A 15,155-nucleotide genomic window follows, 5' to 3' on the forward strand; every position below is an offset into this window, starting at 1 on the left:
TACAAGTTGCTGTGAGGCTCAGAAATAATGTATACACAGTGCAGGGCGTGCAACAGATGCGCGAAAATGATTATGCCTGAAGGCTTCAGTGCCCTAACAGGGGCTGATTTTTATGATAATGAATCCGACAAAGTCCAGCATGGTGAAATGTCAACGACTGGCTCGGTTGTGCTCAGGGTAGTCTGAAATGCATTTTATTACAGTCAAATCCTTTGTAAGCTGGTCATCTGCATGCGATGTGTATGGTAATGTGGAAATATTAGAATATTCAACTCTCAATGAATAGCATTTCTTGGCCATTATGTAAAAACCAAGGAAAAATGACTTATGAAGACACTGATTGCTTCTTTGCTTTAAGGAGCCTTCTCAGAATGTAGAATGTCCGCACAGCCACGAATGTGGCTTACACCATATATTCTGTCATCCCACAGACAGAGCAGGGCAGCAGAAATGGAATCTATTTAGCAGGATGTCTTTATGTGTGATGATTTCTTGCTGCTCTGTGAATGCTTATTTGCTTATTTATTCATAGATGTACAAAGTACTTTTCTTTCATTCTGTTTCCAAATTATAGCCCCAAAGTAACAGGCATTTAGTACTGATGTGCTAAGGAAGACACATGAACACTGACCCTCAATTAAACATTAATAAATATGTTGTAGTGGCATCAAAAAATGCATTTACTTGGTCCAAAATGGAGTGAGGTGACGGTTAGCATTTTTATTGCAGAGGTCCTACAAGTAAGGCAACGTTAGATCCATAAATTGAATACACTGTATCAATTAGGACCTATTATTTAATGTATCATTTTGCTTAGCACTTGATAATATCTTCTGTGGTTAAGCTTGAGTTTGTTTGTTTTTACTATTCAGCCGTGTTTACAAAATGCCACCAGAATTTCTAACATTATTGCTGTTCTATCAGTCCGATGGTCAGTGGACCGCATTTGTTCAGCACCTGCTGTGTCAGCACTCTCTACAGTTCTGGCTTTAAATCTTGAGCTACAAACTGAGATCAGATGAACAAGGTTTACAGAAAGCTTGCAGAGGTATAAAAGAGAAGACCAAGAAAGTGAGTTATGTTTCCTCAACCAGTGGGCCAGAGCGAATGATAGGAGAGATCTTCTTAAACACACAGCAGGGTTCATATAAATAAAGGGACATAATAGTCACAAATATAGCATTTAATAGTGCTGTGGTTATCTATCTATCTATCTATCTATCTATCTATCACTCAATCTATCTACCTACCTATCTTTTAATAAAGATTTATTTATTTATTTATTTATTTATTTATTTATTTATTTATTTTTGAGAGAGAGAGAGAGAGAGAGTGAGCACACAAGCTGGTGGAGGGCAGAGGTAGAGGAAGAGAGAGAATCTCAAGCCCACTCCCCACTGAGTGTGGAGCCCAACACAGGGCTGGATCTCATGACCCTGAGGCCATGACCCAAACCCAAACCAAGAGACAGACACCCAACTGACTGAGCCACCCAGGCACCCCTATATTTTTAAAAATAATAGTTTAAAAATAAATATTTAAAAAATTAAAAAATTATTATTAAAAATACAAATTTAAAAATAATAAAATAATTTTCCACTTACAGAAAAGTTGTACATCTAGTGGTACAAAGAGCTTGCATATGTCCCTCCCTCTGATTTCCCAACTGGACACACATAGCCATTGTCACTCTGCCCTTTCTGACCGCTGAGAGTGAGCTGCAGACCTGAGGCCCTATCAGCCCTGCGTACCCGCGTGGCTGTTTCCCCAAACAAGGACAATCACGGACCGGCAACACTAATACACTGCTCCTATCTGGTCTACAGACCCCATACGCATTTCACCTGTGATGCCACCATTGTTCCTTTCTTCTTTCTGGTTCAGGAAGGGTTCACACATTGCATGCAGTTATGTCTCTTTAGTCTCCTCCTATTTGGAACAATTCTCAACACTCAAGTCTTTTCTGTCCTTGGAAGTTGTAAGGAGGGCAGACCTTCCATTTTGTCAGATGACCTTCCTTCTGGGTTCACTGATATCTCCTCATGGCGAGATTCAGATCATACAGCCCTGACAAGAATGTTATGGAAATGAAACTGTGTACTTCTGGGTGTATCTCGCGTGGTGTTACTCAAGGTCAACCCATCATGCCACCACTGCTGTGGTAGCCCTGACCATCTGGTTGTGCTGGTGCTTTCCCATCATGAAGTTACCATTTGTCCTTTGGAAATTGATTAGTAGCTTGAGGGGAGATATTCTAAGATTAAACCTCCATTCCTTTTTTAAAAAATTTTTATTTAAATTCTAGTCAGTTAACATATAGTGTAGTATTAGTTTCAGGAGTAGAATTTAGTGATTCATCATTTACATATAATACCCAGTGCTCATCACAAGTGCCCTCCTTAAACCCCATCACCTATTTAACCCATCCCCTGCCCACCGCCCTTCATTCCTTTTTATTAGTTGGCATTCTAGTAGCATGGATGTATATGGGTTCCTATTCTATTCAGTGGGTTATACTTCATTAATAGTATTACTTATTTCATTCTCATATGATCCCAGATTGTGCCTATGGGAGCTCCTTGTATTTTATGGACTCTTATTTGTATTCTATGGACATGTTTCCATCAGTCCTTGAGCACATCCTCATTTTTTTTGTACAAGATATTCAGAGTCTGGTCCTGCCTACAATCAGCTGCTTCTCCAAAGGGCTTTGATTCCTTTCACAGAGGATGGTGTTTGGAAATCGGATTTGTGTGCTCAGTGTGCTCACTGCTACTGGGGATCGTTGCTTCTAGGTTTTCTTGGTGGGTAAAGACAGAAAATATGTGTAACTGCAAACAAACACGCATCTATAACTCTTTCCATCTCTATCTGTGAGTATCTGTATTAAAAACCATTAGATCATTACCAGTACTTCCAGTTCCAATACAACACACCTAGTGCTTTCTGCCCTTACCCCTATCCATCATTGTAAGTATATTTTCCAATACTAAGGAATCTGGTTCTCTCCATCTTTCATATATTTACTTACTTGTTCCATCAGTTTATTTCTTAGTGTAACCTATCTCCTACACCCCTGGCCATCTCCCACTGGCTCCCTGTTTCCCCTCAGTGTCCCTCATCCTCATGTACTGCGGGGCACCCCACCAAGCATGCCGCTGCCTGCCTCTGTGTGGCTTCCTGAGGCCCCTTGGCCCCCTGCACCCTGGGTGCTGGTGGGCACACCACCTTTGTGTTCCTTTACGGCCCCCTTCTACCAGTGGGGAAGGTTCCTGCCATCTTTTCTGCACAGGAAGACAAGAAAAGATCTGTTTATCATTTTGATCCCTATCCCCAGTCACTGAGTTCCTTAAGAACCAGGAGTGTGTCTTATTCATCTTTGTAGCCCTACAGCCTAGCAATATTGAGTTATCAGAAATATTTGTTAATGGAGTGAATACATGAAATAATAAATAAGCATGGAATTTGGGAGGTGAAAAATACTATTTTCAAACATTTCCAAACACTCCTTTCCCCCAGAGGAATCATTTTTCCACACCCCCCTATTAATGGAGAAAGTGGGCCACTCTGGCTAAAGCTTGTCCCTTCCCCCTTTGAGGTGTGCATGCCCTGAATGTTTGTGTGCCCCCAAATCCATATGTTGAAGCCTAACCCCAATGGGATGGTGCTAGGGGGTGGAGCCTTTGGCATGTGATTAGGTCATGAGAGTGGAGCTCCTGTGGGTGGGATTCGTGCCCTTATAAGACGAGGCCAGCTCACTCTCTATTTGTCCCGTGAGGACCTAGCAAGAAGTTGGCTGCCTGTCACCTGAAGGTGGGCTCTCCCCAGAACCTAGCCCTGCTGGCTCTGTGATCTCAGCCTTCCATCCCCCACACTGTGAGCAATAACTGTCTATCGGGTAAGCACCCAGTCTATATACTCTGTTCCGGCACTGAGCTGACGAAGATGAGGTGGTTTCCAGTACACCTCTTTGCTGCTTGACACCATCCATGGTTTCATGAAACATCTTGTGGAAATGTTAGTCCCAACGAGCAGATGAAGCTCTGAGATGTAAATAGGGGAAGTGATTTGTCAAAAGTATACTCGGCACAGAAGCCAGAGATCTCAGGGATGCTGAGAGTCCATGTTCTTTCCATGTACGTGTCCCCACCATGTGACTCAGGCACAGAGTGTCTGTGGGAGAAGAGACAGCAAGGCTGAGCAAACTCGCTGGTGGTCTTGAATGCCAGCCACAGGCATTTGGCTTTTGTTCTGGCGGCCGGGTGAGGTCCTCCAGGACTCTGAGAACATTCTGTGATACATGCATGAAGGTGCTCGGCACAGCCAGTGTCTCTACATTGCTTGGTCTGTTCACTCATTTGTTGGCTTGTACATGGCTGAGCACCAGGAAGGGTGCTCTGCTGGGCCTGGAGGAAGGCTGGAGGAGGGCTGGAGAAATGCTGGAGGAGGGTTGGAGGAAGGCTGGAGGAAGGCTGGAGGAGGGCTGGAGGAGGGCTGGAGGAAGGCTGGAGGAGGGTTGGAGGAAGGCTGGAGGAAGGCTGGAGGAAGGCTGAAGGAGGGCTGAAGGAGGGCTGGAGGAAGGCTGGAGGAGGGTTGGAGGAACGCTGTAGGAATGCTGAAGGAGGGTTGGAGGAAGGCTGGAGGAAGGCTGGAGGAGGGCTGGAGGAACGCTGGAGAGAGGCTGGAGGAACGCTGGAGAAACGCTGGTGGAACGCGGGTTTTGAGGCTGAGAGGCGCCTCTTCCAGCAGAAGTGAGGGTGACGTGGGCTGCTGGAGGCAGTGGAAATGGGAAAGGAGGCAGGAGTGTGGCGGACACTAGCAAGATGTGGAGCACGGAAAGCGACAAGTCCAAGAACCCAAAGCTGTAGGCCTGGCCGGGGAACACACTCAGGGTCTGAGGCAGAAAGAGTAAAATCTTGCAAGGTAGTCGGTGGATTTCATTTTCGATGTGATGAGTTTTACGTCTTTATGTTCATTTAGTGGCTAATGGAAACGATGTAAAGTGGCTTAAGAAAACTCACCGAACAAGAAACACCATGAGGGAAACTAACTTGAGTTTAGCTGGACACTCTTTGGTGCGTGCTCTCTCTGAGCCAGATAGCAGACCCGTGTGGTTTGCACAGTGACAAGCATAGTGACACGGTCCCTCTGTCATAGGCCCAGGAGGCCTTGCACGAGGGGAGACTAATGGGAGGTTCTCATGCGGGTAGAAGTCTGGGTGTGCTGAGGCGCCATGGAGACTGGGGAGCCCTCCTGAGGGTGCTGAGATCTGACTGGGGAGTAGGGCTTGCCCAGGCCCCTGTGGGGAAGGGTGTTTCTGGCAGAAGGAATAGCAAATTCCCCCAGCTCAGCTCACAGTAACCTCATCCTGGTTGTTCAGGCCACAAACACTGGGGTCACTCAGACCCCTGTCTTCTTCCATTCCTGGTGTCCCATCTGTCAGAGAATATTCCAAATCCTGACACCTCCCACCACCCCCGTTTCACTTGTAGGTCCAGGGAACTGCAATAACCATGCACTTGATTTCGGGCCTTCTGCTCTCGATGGTCTCTTCCCAGGGGAGCCCCCGACTTACCCTGTTACAAGAGTCAGTCATGTCACTCCACTGCTCAAAACCCTCCAGGTCCACAGATGGTCTTTAGTGATGACCAAGCCCACCCCAGCCCCCTCTCCCCTTTGCTCGCTGCCTCAGGGCCTTTGCCCTGGCTGGGAGCTCCCTCTGCCTGCAATATGGAATTAGTGACTCGGGGTGTACTTCGGGGGAAGTAGGAGAACGCACTCTCATGCTGGGCAGACATGATGCCAGCCTGTGAGGTGGAACCCCAGGTAGCTGAGCCATTTGAGAAGCTGGGGTAGGAGGCCATTCAGTGATTGGGGACAATAAGCTCTCGAGTGCGTGGTGACTGTCCCGGTGTACCTTTCCAGTCATAGAATGGAAATAACTTTTGATGTCACCCTTCTGAAGGTGAGTGGCTATGCAGAGCACGGCGAGTCACAGGTATTTCCTGGGAGAGTTTGCATTTCCCTTCGAAACTCATGGTGAATGTGAGGTTTGGCAGCCAATTTACCGTTTCCGGCGTTTGGTTTTGCTGGATGGGCTTGCGGAGTCCGAGGGCTTCTCGCCGGGCAGTGGGAGGTCCTGTGTGGAATCCGGCCGGGGACAGAGGGAGGCCAGGCTGCTGTCTAGCGACCTTGCCAACACTCCAAGGCCACAACCTCACGGCACTGCTAACAAGAGCCAACGCTTCGGACACGTGCTCGGTGCGGGGCCCGCGCTAAACGCTTTGCCGTAGGTTATCTCATTTAATCCTTAGGAAACCTGAGGACGTCGATATGATTATTAGCCCTGATTCCACAGATTAGCAAACTGAAGTGTAGGAAGGTTAAGTGGCTGGCAGGTCAGCTAGGCACGGCAGGGCGGAGGTGTGCACATGGGCTTTGTCCTCATCCTGGTGTCATGGTGTCTCGACACAGCTTCACCACCACGTTACGACAGCACGGAGATGTTATTCTAAAGCTCACAACATCAGAAATTTATTGCTTTTCATGGCAGTTTTGATTTTATATAGCACAGATTAAGTAAATAACCAAGTAAAAAAATTAAAATTAAAAAAATTAATTAAAATGAAAAAAAATTTAAAAAAATGTTTGAAGCTTGGTGTTCGGGAATAGGTGTGTTTTGGCATTATTCTGGGAGAACTGCCAGGCCAGACTGCAGTGTGTGTTGTAGGTGGGGTGTCTGGAATAGCGCCAGCCATCACTGTGATGAAGGTGGCACGGACTGAGAGCCCTTGGCCATTACCTGTGACGTGGTCTTGAAGTCAGTAAATGACCCTTTCTGGTGCTGTTGGAATGAATCCTTAGCAGTTTCTCTTGCAAGTTCCTGGCTGTTGGTCCTGATGAGTATGGCAAGTTAACGGAGAGCATGTTTGCTGCCCACCACACCTGAGGCCTGCCTTTTCTCTGCCCAGGTGCGTGTCTTGGGAGGGGGCCAGCAGGAGAGAAGTGTCATGTCGAGGGATGCACTGCGATTAGCATAAACCTCTGCTGGTATACGACAAACAGTTTTGTCCAAAGTGTTTAAAAAATAACAAACTTCTTGGGGTGCCTGGTGGCTCAGTCAGTTGTGTCTGACTCTTGTTTCGGCTCAGATCATGATCTCGGGGTCCTGGGATTGAGCCCTGCAACAGGCTTTGCACTCAGCCGGGAATCTGCGTGAGATTCTCTCTCACCCTCTCCTGTTCCCCCCTCTTTCTCTCTCTCTTTTTTTTTTTTTTTTTAAAGATTTTATTTATTTAACAGAGAGAGACAGCCAGTGAGAGAGGGAACACAAGCAGGGGGAGTGAGAGAGAAAGAAGCAGGCTCCCAGCGGGAGAGCCTGACGTGGGGCTCGATCCCAGAACTCCAGGATCACTCCCTGAGCCGAAGGCAAATGCTTAACGACTGAGCCACTCAGGCGCCCCACCCCCTCTTTCTCTCTTGTGCACCCTCTCTCTTTCTCAAATAAGTAAATAAATCTTAAAAAAAAAATAACAAGCTTGTTGGAAACAGCATTTTAATTTAAAGTTTGGTCTTATAGACATGGCCTACTTGGAAAACGGCCTGTGGGGCATAGAAACGTACAGCAGTGTGATCTAGGGTAGAGCCTCCAAACATCTTCTCACCGTGGCACACACAGAGGATAACATTGGCATTGCACGCCACGGTAAGCAGTAGGTGCCCATGGCCAGGGTGACTGCCTGGGATCCTGGATGGCCCCAGGGCTCACCTACTGCCCAAGGGTGGACCCCATCAAAGTTGCTGACCCCTCGCCTGGCAAGGACCAGTAGGAGGGAAAATCTGATGGATGGCATTTTTAAACCCAGTCCTTATATTTCTGCAAAAATAGATTTACGGGAGACTTTCCCATTCTTTAGGTGTTTGGTTATGAAGATAGTTCTTATTTGAGGGGATTCCAGTTTCTGAAGTTTACTTTTTTAGAGAAAAATTGTTTTACGGTGATTCTGTATTTGTACCTTGTCCCAGGGAAACTTAAGGTCATTAAAAAAATAATAGGACCCCTCCCTTATAACAGAGGTGGATATGTGGTCATGGGTAACATAGAATCATAACATCGCTTTTTTGACTTTAGTCATTATAACTGGATCTACCTTGAAGGGCAGTTCCCTTGAAGGGAAATGTTCCTGAAGTCCAAGCTTGGGCACTGACATTTTTCAATTGAAGACATAAAACTCATCAAAATTAGTAAGTTTTCTCCCAAGCTAAGACCGTGGTTTTAAAAATAACTAATATGTATCCTCCTATGGGGTGATCATCATTAGGACCACGATATAAATACATAAACCGGACGTTCTGATAAGAGGAAGAATAAAAAGCAGGGAGGCTGTGCCGTCACTAAAAAGAAGATTCTTCAAAGCAGCAGCTAAGAGACGGAGGTGCTGGCCATGAATGCGGGGGCTGTTGTGTTATATCATTAAGGTGAACGCGAGCTGGGAGTGGGGCTCTGGGACGCTGGGTTCCCTATTTTGAGTTTCACGGTTCTTGACTCCTCTCTCTAATGTTTTGGGTTTCCAGCCGAGGCGTTAAGACACAGACTGGATGAGCTGGAGAAAGAGAAGAGCAGCCTGCAGTTCCAGCTCCCTTCGAGGCAGCCAGCCCTCTGCAGCCTCCTAGGCCACCTGCATGCACAGGCCCAAGCTGCCGTGCGCCACAGAGCCACTCAGCCGTGAGTTCATGGGATTCCCCCACTTCCCTCCCCTGGCTCCCATGTGGTGAAGAGCAGGGAGCAGCATACCTAAGGAGACCCTCAGCTGCTTTTTCCTGGGAAGCACCCTTCAGTTGGTTGGGCCGGTGGGGGTTCCTTCCAGAGTGAGCGACTGGTGTGGGTCATGCTCCCGTAGGAAGCCATTTCTGCTCATTGACAGGGAGAGACCCTCCCCAAAGGTCTGGGTGTTAAGCTTCCCTGGGAAGCCACCCCTCTCAGATTGGCTCTTGTCAGGAGGCATTTGGTCTTCTGTCATCTGTTAAGCCAGTAAGATCTACAGGTGGTCCTCTCTGACTGAAGCCTGAAAAACACATCCTCCTTCTGACTCTCACTTCCAGCTCCTGATCAACTTTTGCTATTTCTGCTACCCAGGGGTTCCCCGGCACCGGTGGTATGTGGGGTGCAACTGCTCTTTCTAATGCAGGGGCCCTCAATCCTGGCTGCAAGTTTGAATCATCTGGAGAGTTTTGAAGGTCCAGCTTGCCACACCGGCCAAGTCAGGCTCTCTGGGGGTGGATCCCAGGCGCCGGCATGTCTGAAAAGTCTGAGGACCCTGCTCTCATTCACCTGCTTGTCGCCCCTCTTCTGGGTAAAGGCTTGCAAGGGAGCAGGTTTCTAGGGCATGATCTCCGCCTCATCACAGTTCAGCCCTGCTTCTACTTAGGTGTAAGCATGGCCACAGCAATTCTATTTTATTTCCAACTTCCAGTGAGCCCCTATAATCGCAAGACTGATCGGCTCATTCCTATTAAGTGTACGTGGCATTGTACATTCAGTCTATCTTGGTGCTTCCCTGCGGCCTGGCTTAAGAGCAATGCCAATTATTTTCTCATACTCTCGCCCTGCAGTTTGCTGGTAGCACGTAGCTGAGTGCCCGGCACCTGGAAGGTGCTTCCTTATAAATATTTATTGAGTGAACTTTTACTGGGCTTCATAACGAGCAGATGGATTGCACCTCCCTGTTTCTATTCATTTTTTCATCCGACATGGAGGTATCACCTCATTTCCTCTCCCTTTCTCACATGGGGTCCTTCCCACCTTGACTTCCTACTGAATTCTTTCTTTCTTTTGTTCTTTGGGGTTCTTTCTTGTCCTTCACTCTGTCTTGGGTCATTGTTAACATCTGCCAATGTATTGTGTTTCTATTTATTTAACAACATTTGCATAACAGTTACGAAGTGCTTTTGAAATTAGCTACTTTTTTTTCATTTTTAATATGGTAAAGTACATGTAACATACAATTTACCATTTCAACCATTTTTAAGCATACAGGTCAGAGACATAAGTTCCTCCACATCGTTGTGCCACCATCACCACAGTCCATCTTTAGAACTCTTGTCATCTTCCTAAACTGAGCTCCCCACCCCCCATCCTGCCCCCAGCCCTGGGCCACCACTATTCTACTTTCTGTCTCTCTGAATTTGACTCTTCTAGGGATCTCATGTAAGTGGAATCACACAATGTTTGTCCTTATTTCACTGAACATAATGTCCTTAAGTTTCATCCACATCGTGCCATGGGTCAGAATTTTCTTCCTTGGGAAGGCTGAGTACTGTTTCATTGTGAGGATGGACCACATTTTGCTTATCTATTCTTCCTGCGATGGACAGGAAGGAACTCATTTAATCCTCAAGACAATTCTAGGAGGTAGAACTATTTTATATCTGTATCTATATGGAGATCAACATCATTGTCATCTTATTTATATTTGTACTGGGCCCAGGAGAGGTTAAGGGGCTTGTGCAGAACCCCCAGCAGGTGGGTGCTGAGCCCGGACACAGGGCTGGTGTTCTGGCACGAGTCGTGCTTGGAACTCGCTCACTGAGCAGCCAAAGCTCAATGATTGTCTCTTTAGCCTACATGTGATTTGAACGGAGAGCAACGCTTTAGTTAGGATCTTGGAACACGATGAACACACTATCACCCATTCTCACTCAGGTGACACCATCTGACATTCCTTCTATCTGACTGTTCGTGACTTATAAAGATGGCAGTTTCATAGAGTTCAATTTAATATGTTCCCCATAAAATTGTAGGCCTTTATTCACCATGTATTAAGCCAGTATAAGCTGTTGGCTTACCTTGTTAAGTGTTATCCCCTATCCTTTTCCTCAAGGGGTTACCTGCACACTGTGCTTTCAGTTCTCGTTCACTTTTGGGGTGAATGGGATCTGACCTCTATGATCTGATTTCTGACCTGATTTTTATCTGTCATCTGATTTCTGTCTCTATCACCGCTTCAGTCAGCAATGATTTTCTGTTAGATTTAAAGGGCATTTTTCAATTCTTATTCTGCTCTGTGTCACTGCGTGGTCTGGAATTTTTAATCAATCACATTTGTTCCTAAGACTCTCTCTCCCCTACGCTTTCATGACTCACCCTTTCCTGGACTTTTTGCTACCTTGCTGGCTGTTCTTCTCAACCTCCTGTGAGCTCCTTTTCCTCTGCTCGTCTCCTTGATAAGGATGTTCCTCTGTCTTCTGTTCTAGCCTATCCTGTCTTCTCACTTTGTATATTCTCTTTCTGGGTGTTCTCAAATACTCCCATGCTTTGGATACCATTAACATACTAATTTTCCTTAAATTTATGTCCCCAGCCCTGATCCCTATCCAGAGTTCCAATCTACCATTCAGCTTTTATTGAACATCTCCCTGACTTTGACTGAGTTTACTCTCTCTTTCTCTTTATTTTATCCTAAAGAATTTAGTATCTTTTTTATCCTTGCCTTTACTAAATTTATCTTAAAACTATTTATTAGATTTACTGTCCTTCTCTCCAATCAGCCCCTTCTCCTATATCCCCAATCTCAGTGACTTACGTCATTGACCCAGTTACCCAGGGGGGAACTCTGAGACATATGTGGCCCCTCCTTTTGTCTTACTTCCAATGTCATTGTTGATCCTACTGTCTAACCTTATCTCATTCCCACTAACTTTGCTCACTCATGTCACTCAGAGTTTCTTTTTTCTTTTCTTTTTTTCTTTTGAGAGAGAGAAAGAGAGAACGTGGTATAGACATGAGTGTTGGTGGAGGGGCAGAGGGAGAGAGAGAACCTTAAGTAGGCGCTATGCTCAGCACGGAGCCCAACGTGAGGCTGGATCTCAGGACCCTGAGATCATGAGCTGAGCTGAAATGAAGAGTCGGATGCCCAGCCGACTGAGCCAGCCAGGCACCCCTCAGAGTTTGGATGATTGCAGTGGTCTCCTTGCTGGTGCTCCTGATTTCAGTATTACTCCCCCTCACTCACCCTCCACAGTGCCATAGACGGAAGTATCATGTCACACTCGGTGGCCCTCAGCACCTTCGGGATAAGATCCACGCAGATCACTTAGTATGACATTCAGAACTTTTCCAGTCGGGCTCCTGCCCTGCTTCTCAGTAGCCCAGAATTTGACTAGCCATCACCAACACCTGCAGTCCGCACACTCTGAAGTATTAGAAGTCACCTACCTGCTGTGAATGTTTCTGAATTCCGTAGTCCTGCTCATGTCCCACTGTGACCACCTCTTGCTCATTCTTTGAGACTCAGCTCAGCTACCATCCTTATGAAGCCTTGTCCTGAAGTCACATCATCTTCCCCTTGAATTACTGGAGCACCTTCAGTTACCTCACCCCTGCCTTGGGTCTTAAATAAATGTTTCCTTGATTATCAGTCTACTCTTCAGGCTGTGAGCTCAAGGACAAGACTGTGTTTGTAACTTATCTTTTTATTCCTGGAGACTAGAACAGTGGCTGATCCCGAACAGGTATTCCATAAATATTCCCTGAATGAATGAATATGATCATATGTGGATGTATCTATATATAGGTTCACAAAGATATATGTGAATATATATTGAGAGAGAGAGAGACAACCTTCACTCTAATGTGGTTCAGTTGCCCTAGAGAAAATGCTCCTTCATCCTTTTTTTCTGACACCTCCAGCAAGAAGAACTATTATAGTATCTTGATAGAACCGGGGATTACAGGTCAGGAGGCCTGAGTTCTACTCCCATGGCTTCCACTAACCAGCTATATAGGACCTGGCATAGTTTCCTAACTTCTTCCCACTTCACTCCCTTCGTCAGAACATGAGAGGGTTGAATTAGATCACTATTTTCCAAACTTCAGTTACTTATGTGCAATTGTGGCTTTTCTTTGCCAAAATCTACCTGCCCTATTATTAACACAATTAGAAAATAAGGACTCAAAATCAACTTCTTAAATTTTTCTGATGCATACAGAAAGAATTATATAGTTAGCAATAATCTTTAGAAAGTTGTCTTTCAATGTGCCAAACGCCCATCTAGCCTGTCATCAACAGGATCATCTGGACTCACGGGTTGCCCCTAAACCAGAGGCTGTGGCTGCAGTTCTCATAGCGGCCACCAGGGGGCCACAGTGTGGGGCTAAAGCTGACAGCCGGGAGTTAGGACAGAGCGGGGTTGGGGGTGGGGCGCAGTTTCTCACAGGCCAGGGCCTCTGAGTCAAGAAGGAATAGGATAGGGGCGCCTGGGTGGCGCAGCGGTTGAGCGTCTGCCTTCGGCTCAGAGCGTGATCCCGGCGTTCCGGGATCGAGCCCCACATCAGGCTCCTCCGCTATGAGCCTGCTTCTTCCTCTCCCACTCCCCCTGCCTGTGTTCCCTCTCTCACTGGCTGTCTCTCTATGTCGAATAAATAAATAAAAAATCTTAAAAAAAAAAAAAAAGAAGGAATAGGATACTTTCCAATGAATGGTACTTTTTCCTGTAGAAATGAAATAGTTGTATTGACATGGGAAATTTTCAGTACTAATGAATAACACAACTAAGTGCCTGTTGGGGATCCCTATTTCTTTGAGACTCTGATGACAGCTGTAGGTTCCTTCCATCACCAAATCATGTATGTAGGACAATGCAAAAGATTGCACGCATTTTCAAGAGACTCACAGGTCTTCTGAGGCTCATTCATTCACTCTTTGGGGGGGGGGCTTTGGTTGTATTTGGGGGGTGGGTCTTTGGTGGATCTCAGGTTAAGAAAATTTGGTTTAGAATAAGATTTAAGTTAATGTAAACACCCGAGTACAATCAGGTACGGTACTTCATTACTAATTTTTACTGTCCCTTTGTTCTTAATAATCTGTGCCATTCAACTTTTTAAAAACCACTGTGTGATTCTTGGAGTCTCATCGCTCCTCCGCCTTTTGGCTAAGATCGAGTGTAGTTCTCGGAGTCTTGTGTAGAATACCACCGAATTACACTTAATTTGTTCAGGTCCTTCCTTCAGCCCAGGGAGTTTCAGCTGCTACCTTCATGGGCTAACCGGGCTTTTCTAAGGGCAGGAGTCAGTGCTCCCAAGGTGTGGCGCCCTGCCTTGGTTGTGGGTCCCGCAGGGCCGCTCAGTGGAGATAAGATACTGGTTCAGGATCAGTAAGATAATGGGTTCATGGGTGTTCATCAGTGGAGGTACAAACACACCATGGTTTTACTATTCTCCAGCCTCTGTTGTGCTCTGTTGAATATATCTTCCCATTTTTTACTGGTATCTTGGGCAGATAAGACAAATGTCTGGGTCATTTTCAGTTGCTGATGTTCGTCCAGCCCAGTCCAATTTGAAACTTCAATTATATATCCATTTCCAATCTCCCCCAGCCCGGTGCCTGTAACCCTCTTCTTGTTGGTCATCGCTACCTCCCTGGCCAACAGGCTAGGACATCCCATGCGTATGGGCATTGGCATTCTCATTGTCTTATGGCACTCGTGTGGTTCTCCAGTCAACACCACAGGCCCTCCCCACTGCCCAGATCCTGCTGTGCAAGGCAACCACCCCTTTTCAGATCTTACTCAGCCTCCTTCTGTAGGCCCCCATGCGCCATGGGCATACTTTTTGGGAAGATAACTTTGGCGATGTCTACCTGATTCATGGGAAGGTCACGTAGCTTTGCCCCACCAAATGGTGGGTGCTCAGGCAGCCCCATTACAGACCCTCTCTACCTTGCCATGGCTCTCTAGTTTCTTTATCCCTGCTGAGGGGCTTGTGATCCATCAGAAAGTTGTTGTGTAAGCACACATTGCAACAGACACTTGATGCCCCGTGTCCCAATCCCTTGGCCTCCCTCTGATTTCTGCTCTAGCTGTGGAGAGTTGTGTCCACCTCAGGCACCCAACAGGTATATATGCCATGGGGCTTTCTCAAAGCTTGTGAGAACAGGAAGTGGGTAGTGCCCCTAAAGGCAACCCTCAAACCATGGGGTGGGAGTTAGTGGATAAACGTGCCAGCCTACCCAGCCTCTAAGGGAACGGTTCTGAGGTACATTCCACATGTTTTTTCCAGATGGTTCCTGGTAGGATTAAGCCCCAGTTGCCCCTGTGGTGATCGGCTCAATAATGTGCCTTTTTATTGACTTTTCCTGCTTCTCACTCCCTCACTCTTA

The 15,155-nt window shown here is 46.5% G+C and overlaps 1 protein-coding gene across 1 annotated transcript in view; it reads left to right on the forward strand.

The window, feature by feature from the left end:
• The window catches only part of DISC1 (DISC1 scaffold protein), a 359,683-nt gene that overhangs the window by 99,507 nt on the left and 245,021 nt on the right, over positions 1 to 15,155 (forward strand). The window contains 1 exon segment of the mRNA XM_040624168.1: positions 8,575 to 8,725. Within this exon segment, the coding sequence (XP_040480102.1) occupies positions 8,575 to 8,725 (151 nt within the window).

This window comes from Ursus maritimus, unplaced genomic scaffold (assembly GCF_017311325.1).
Source record: "Ursus maritimus isolate PB19 unplaced genomic scaffold, ASM1731132v1 scaffold_7, whole genome shotgun sequence".
Classification (NCBI taxonomy): Eukaryota; Metazoa; Chordata; class Mammalia; order Carnivora; family Ursidae; genus Ursus; species Ursus maritimus.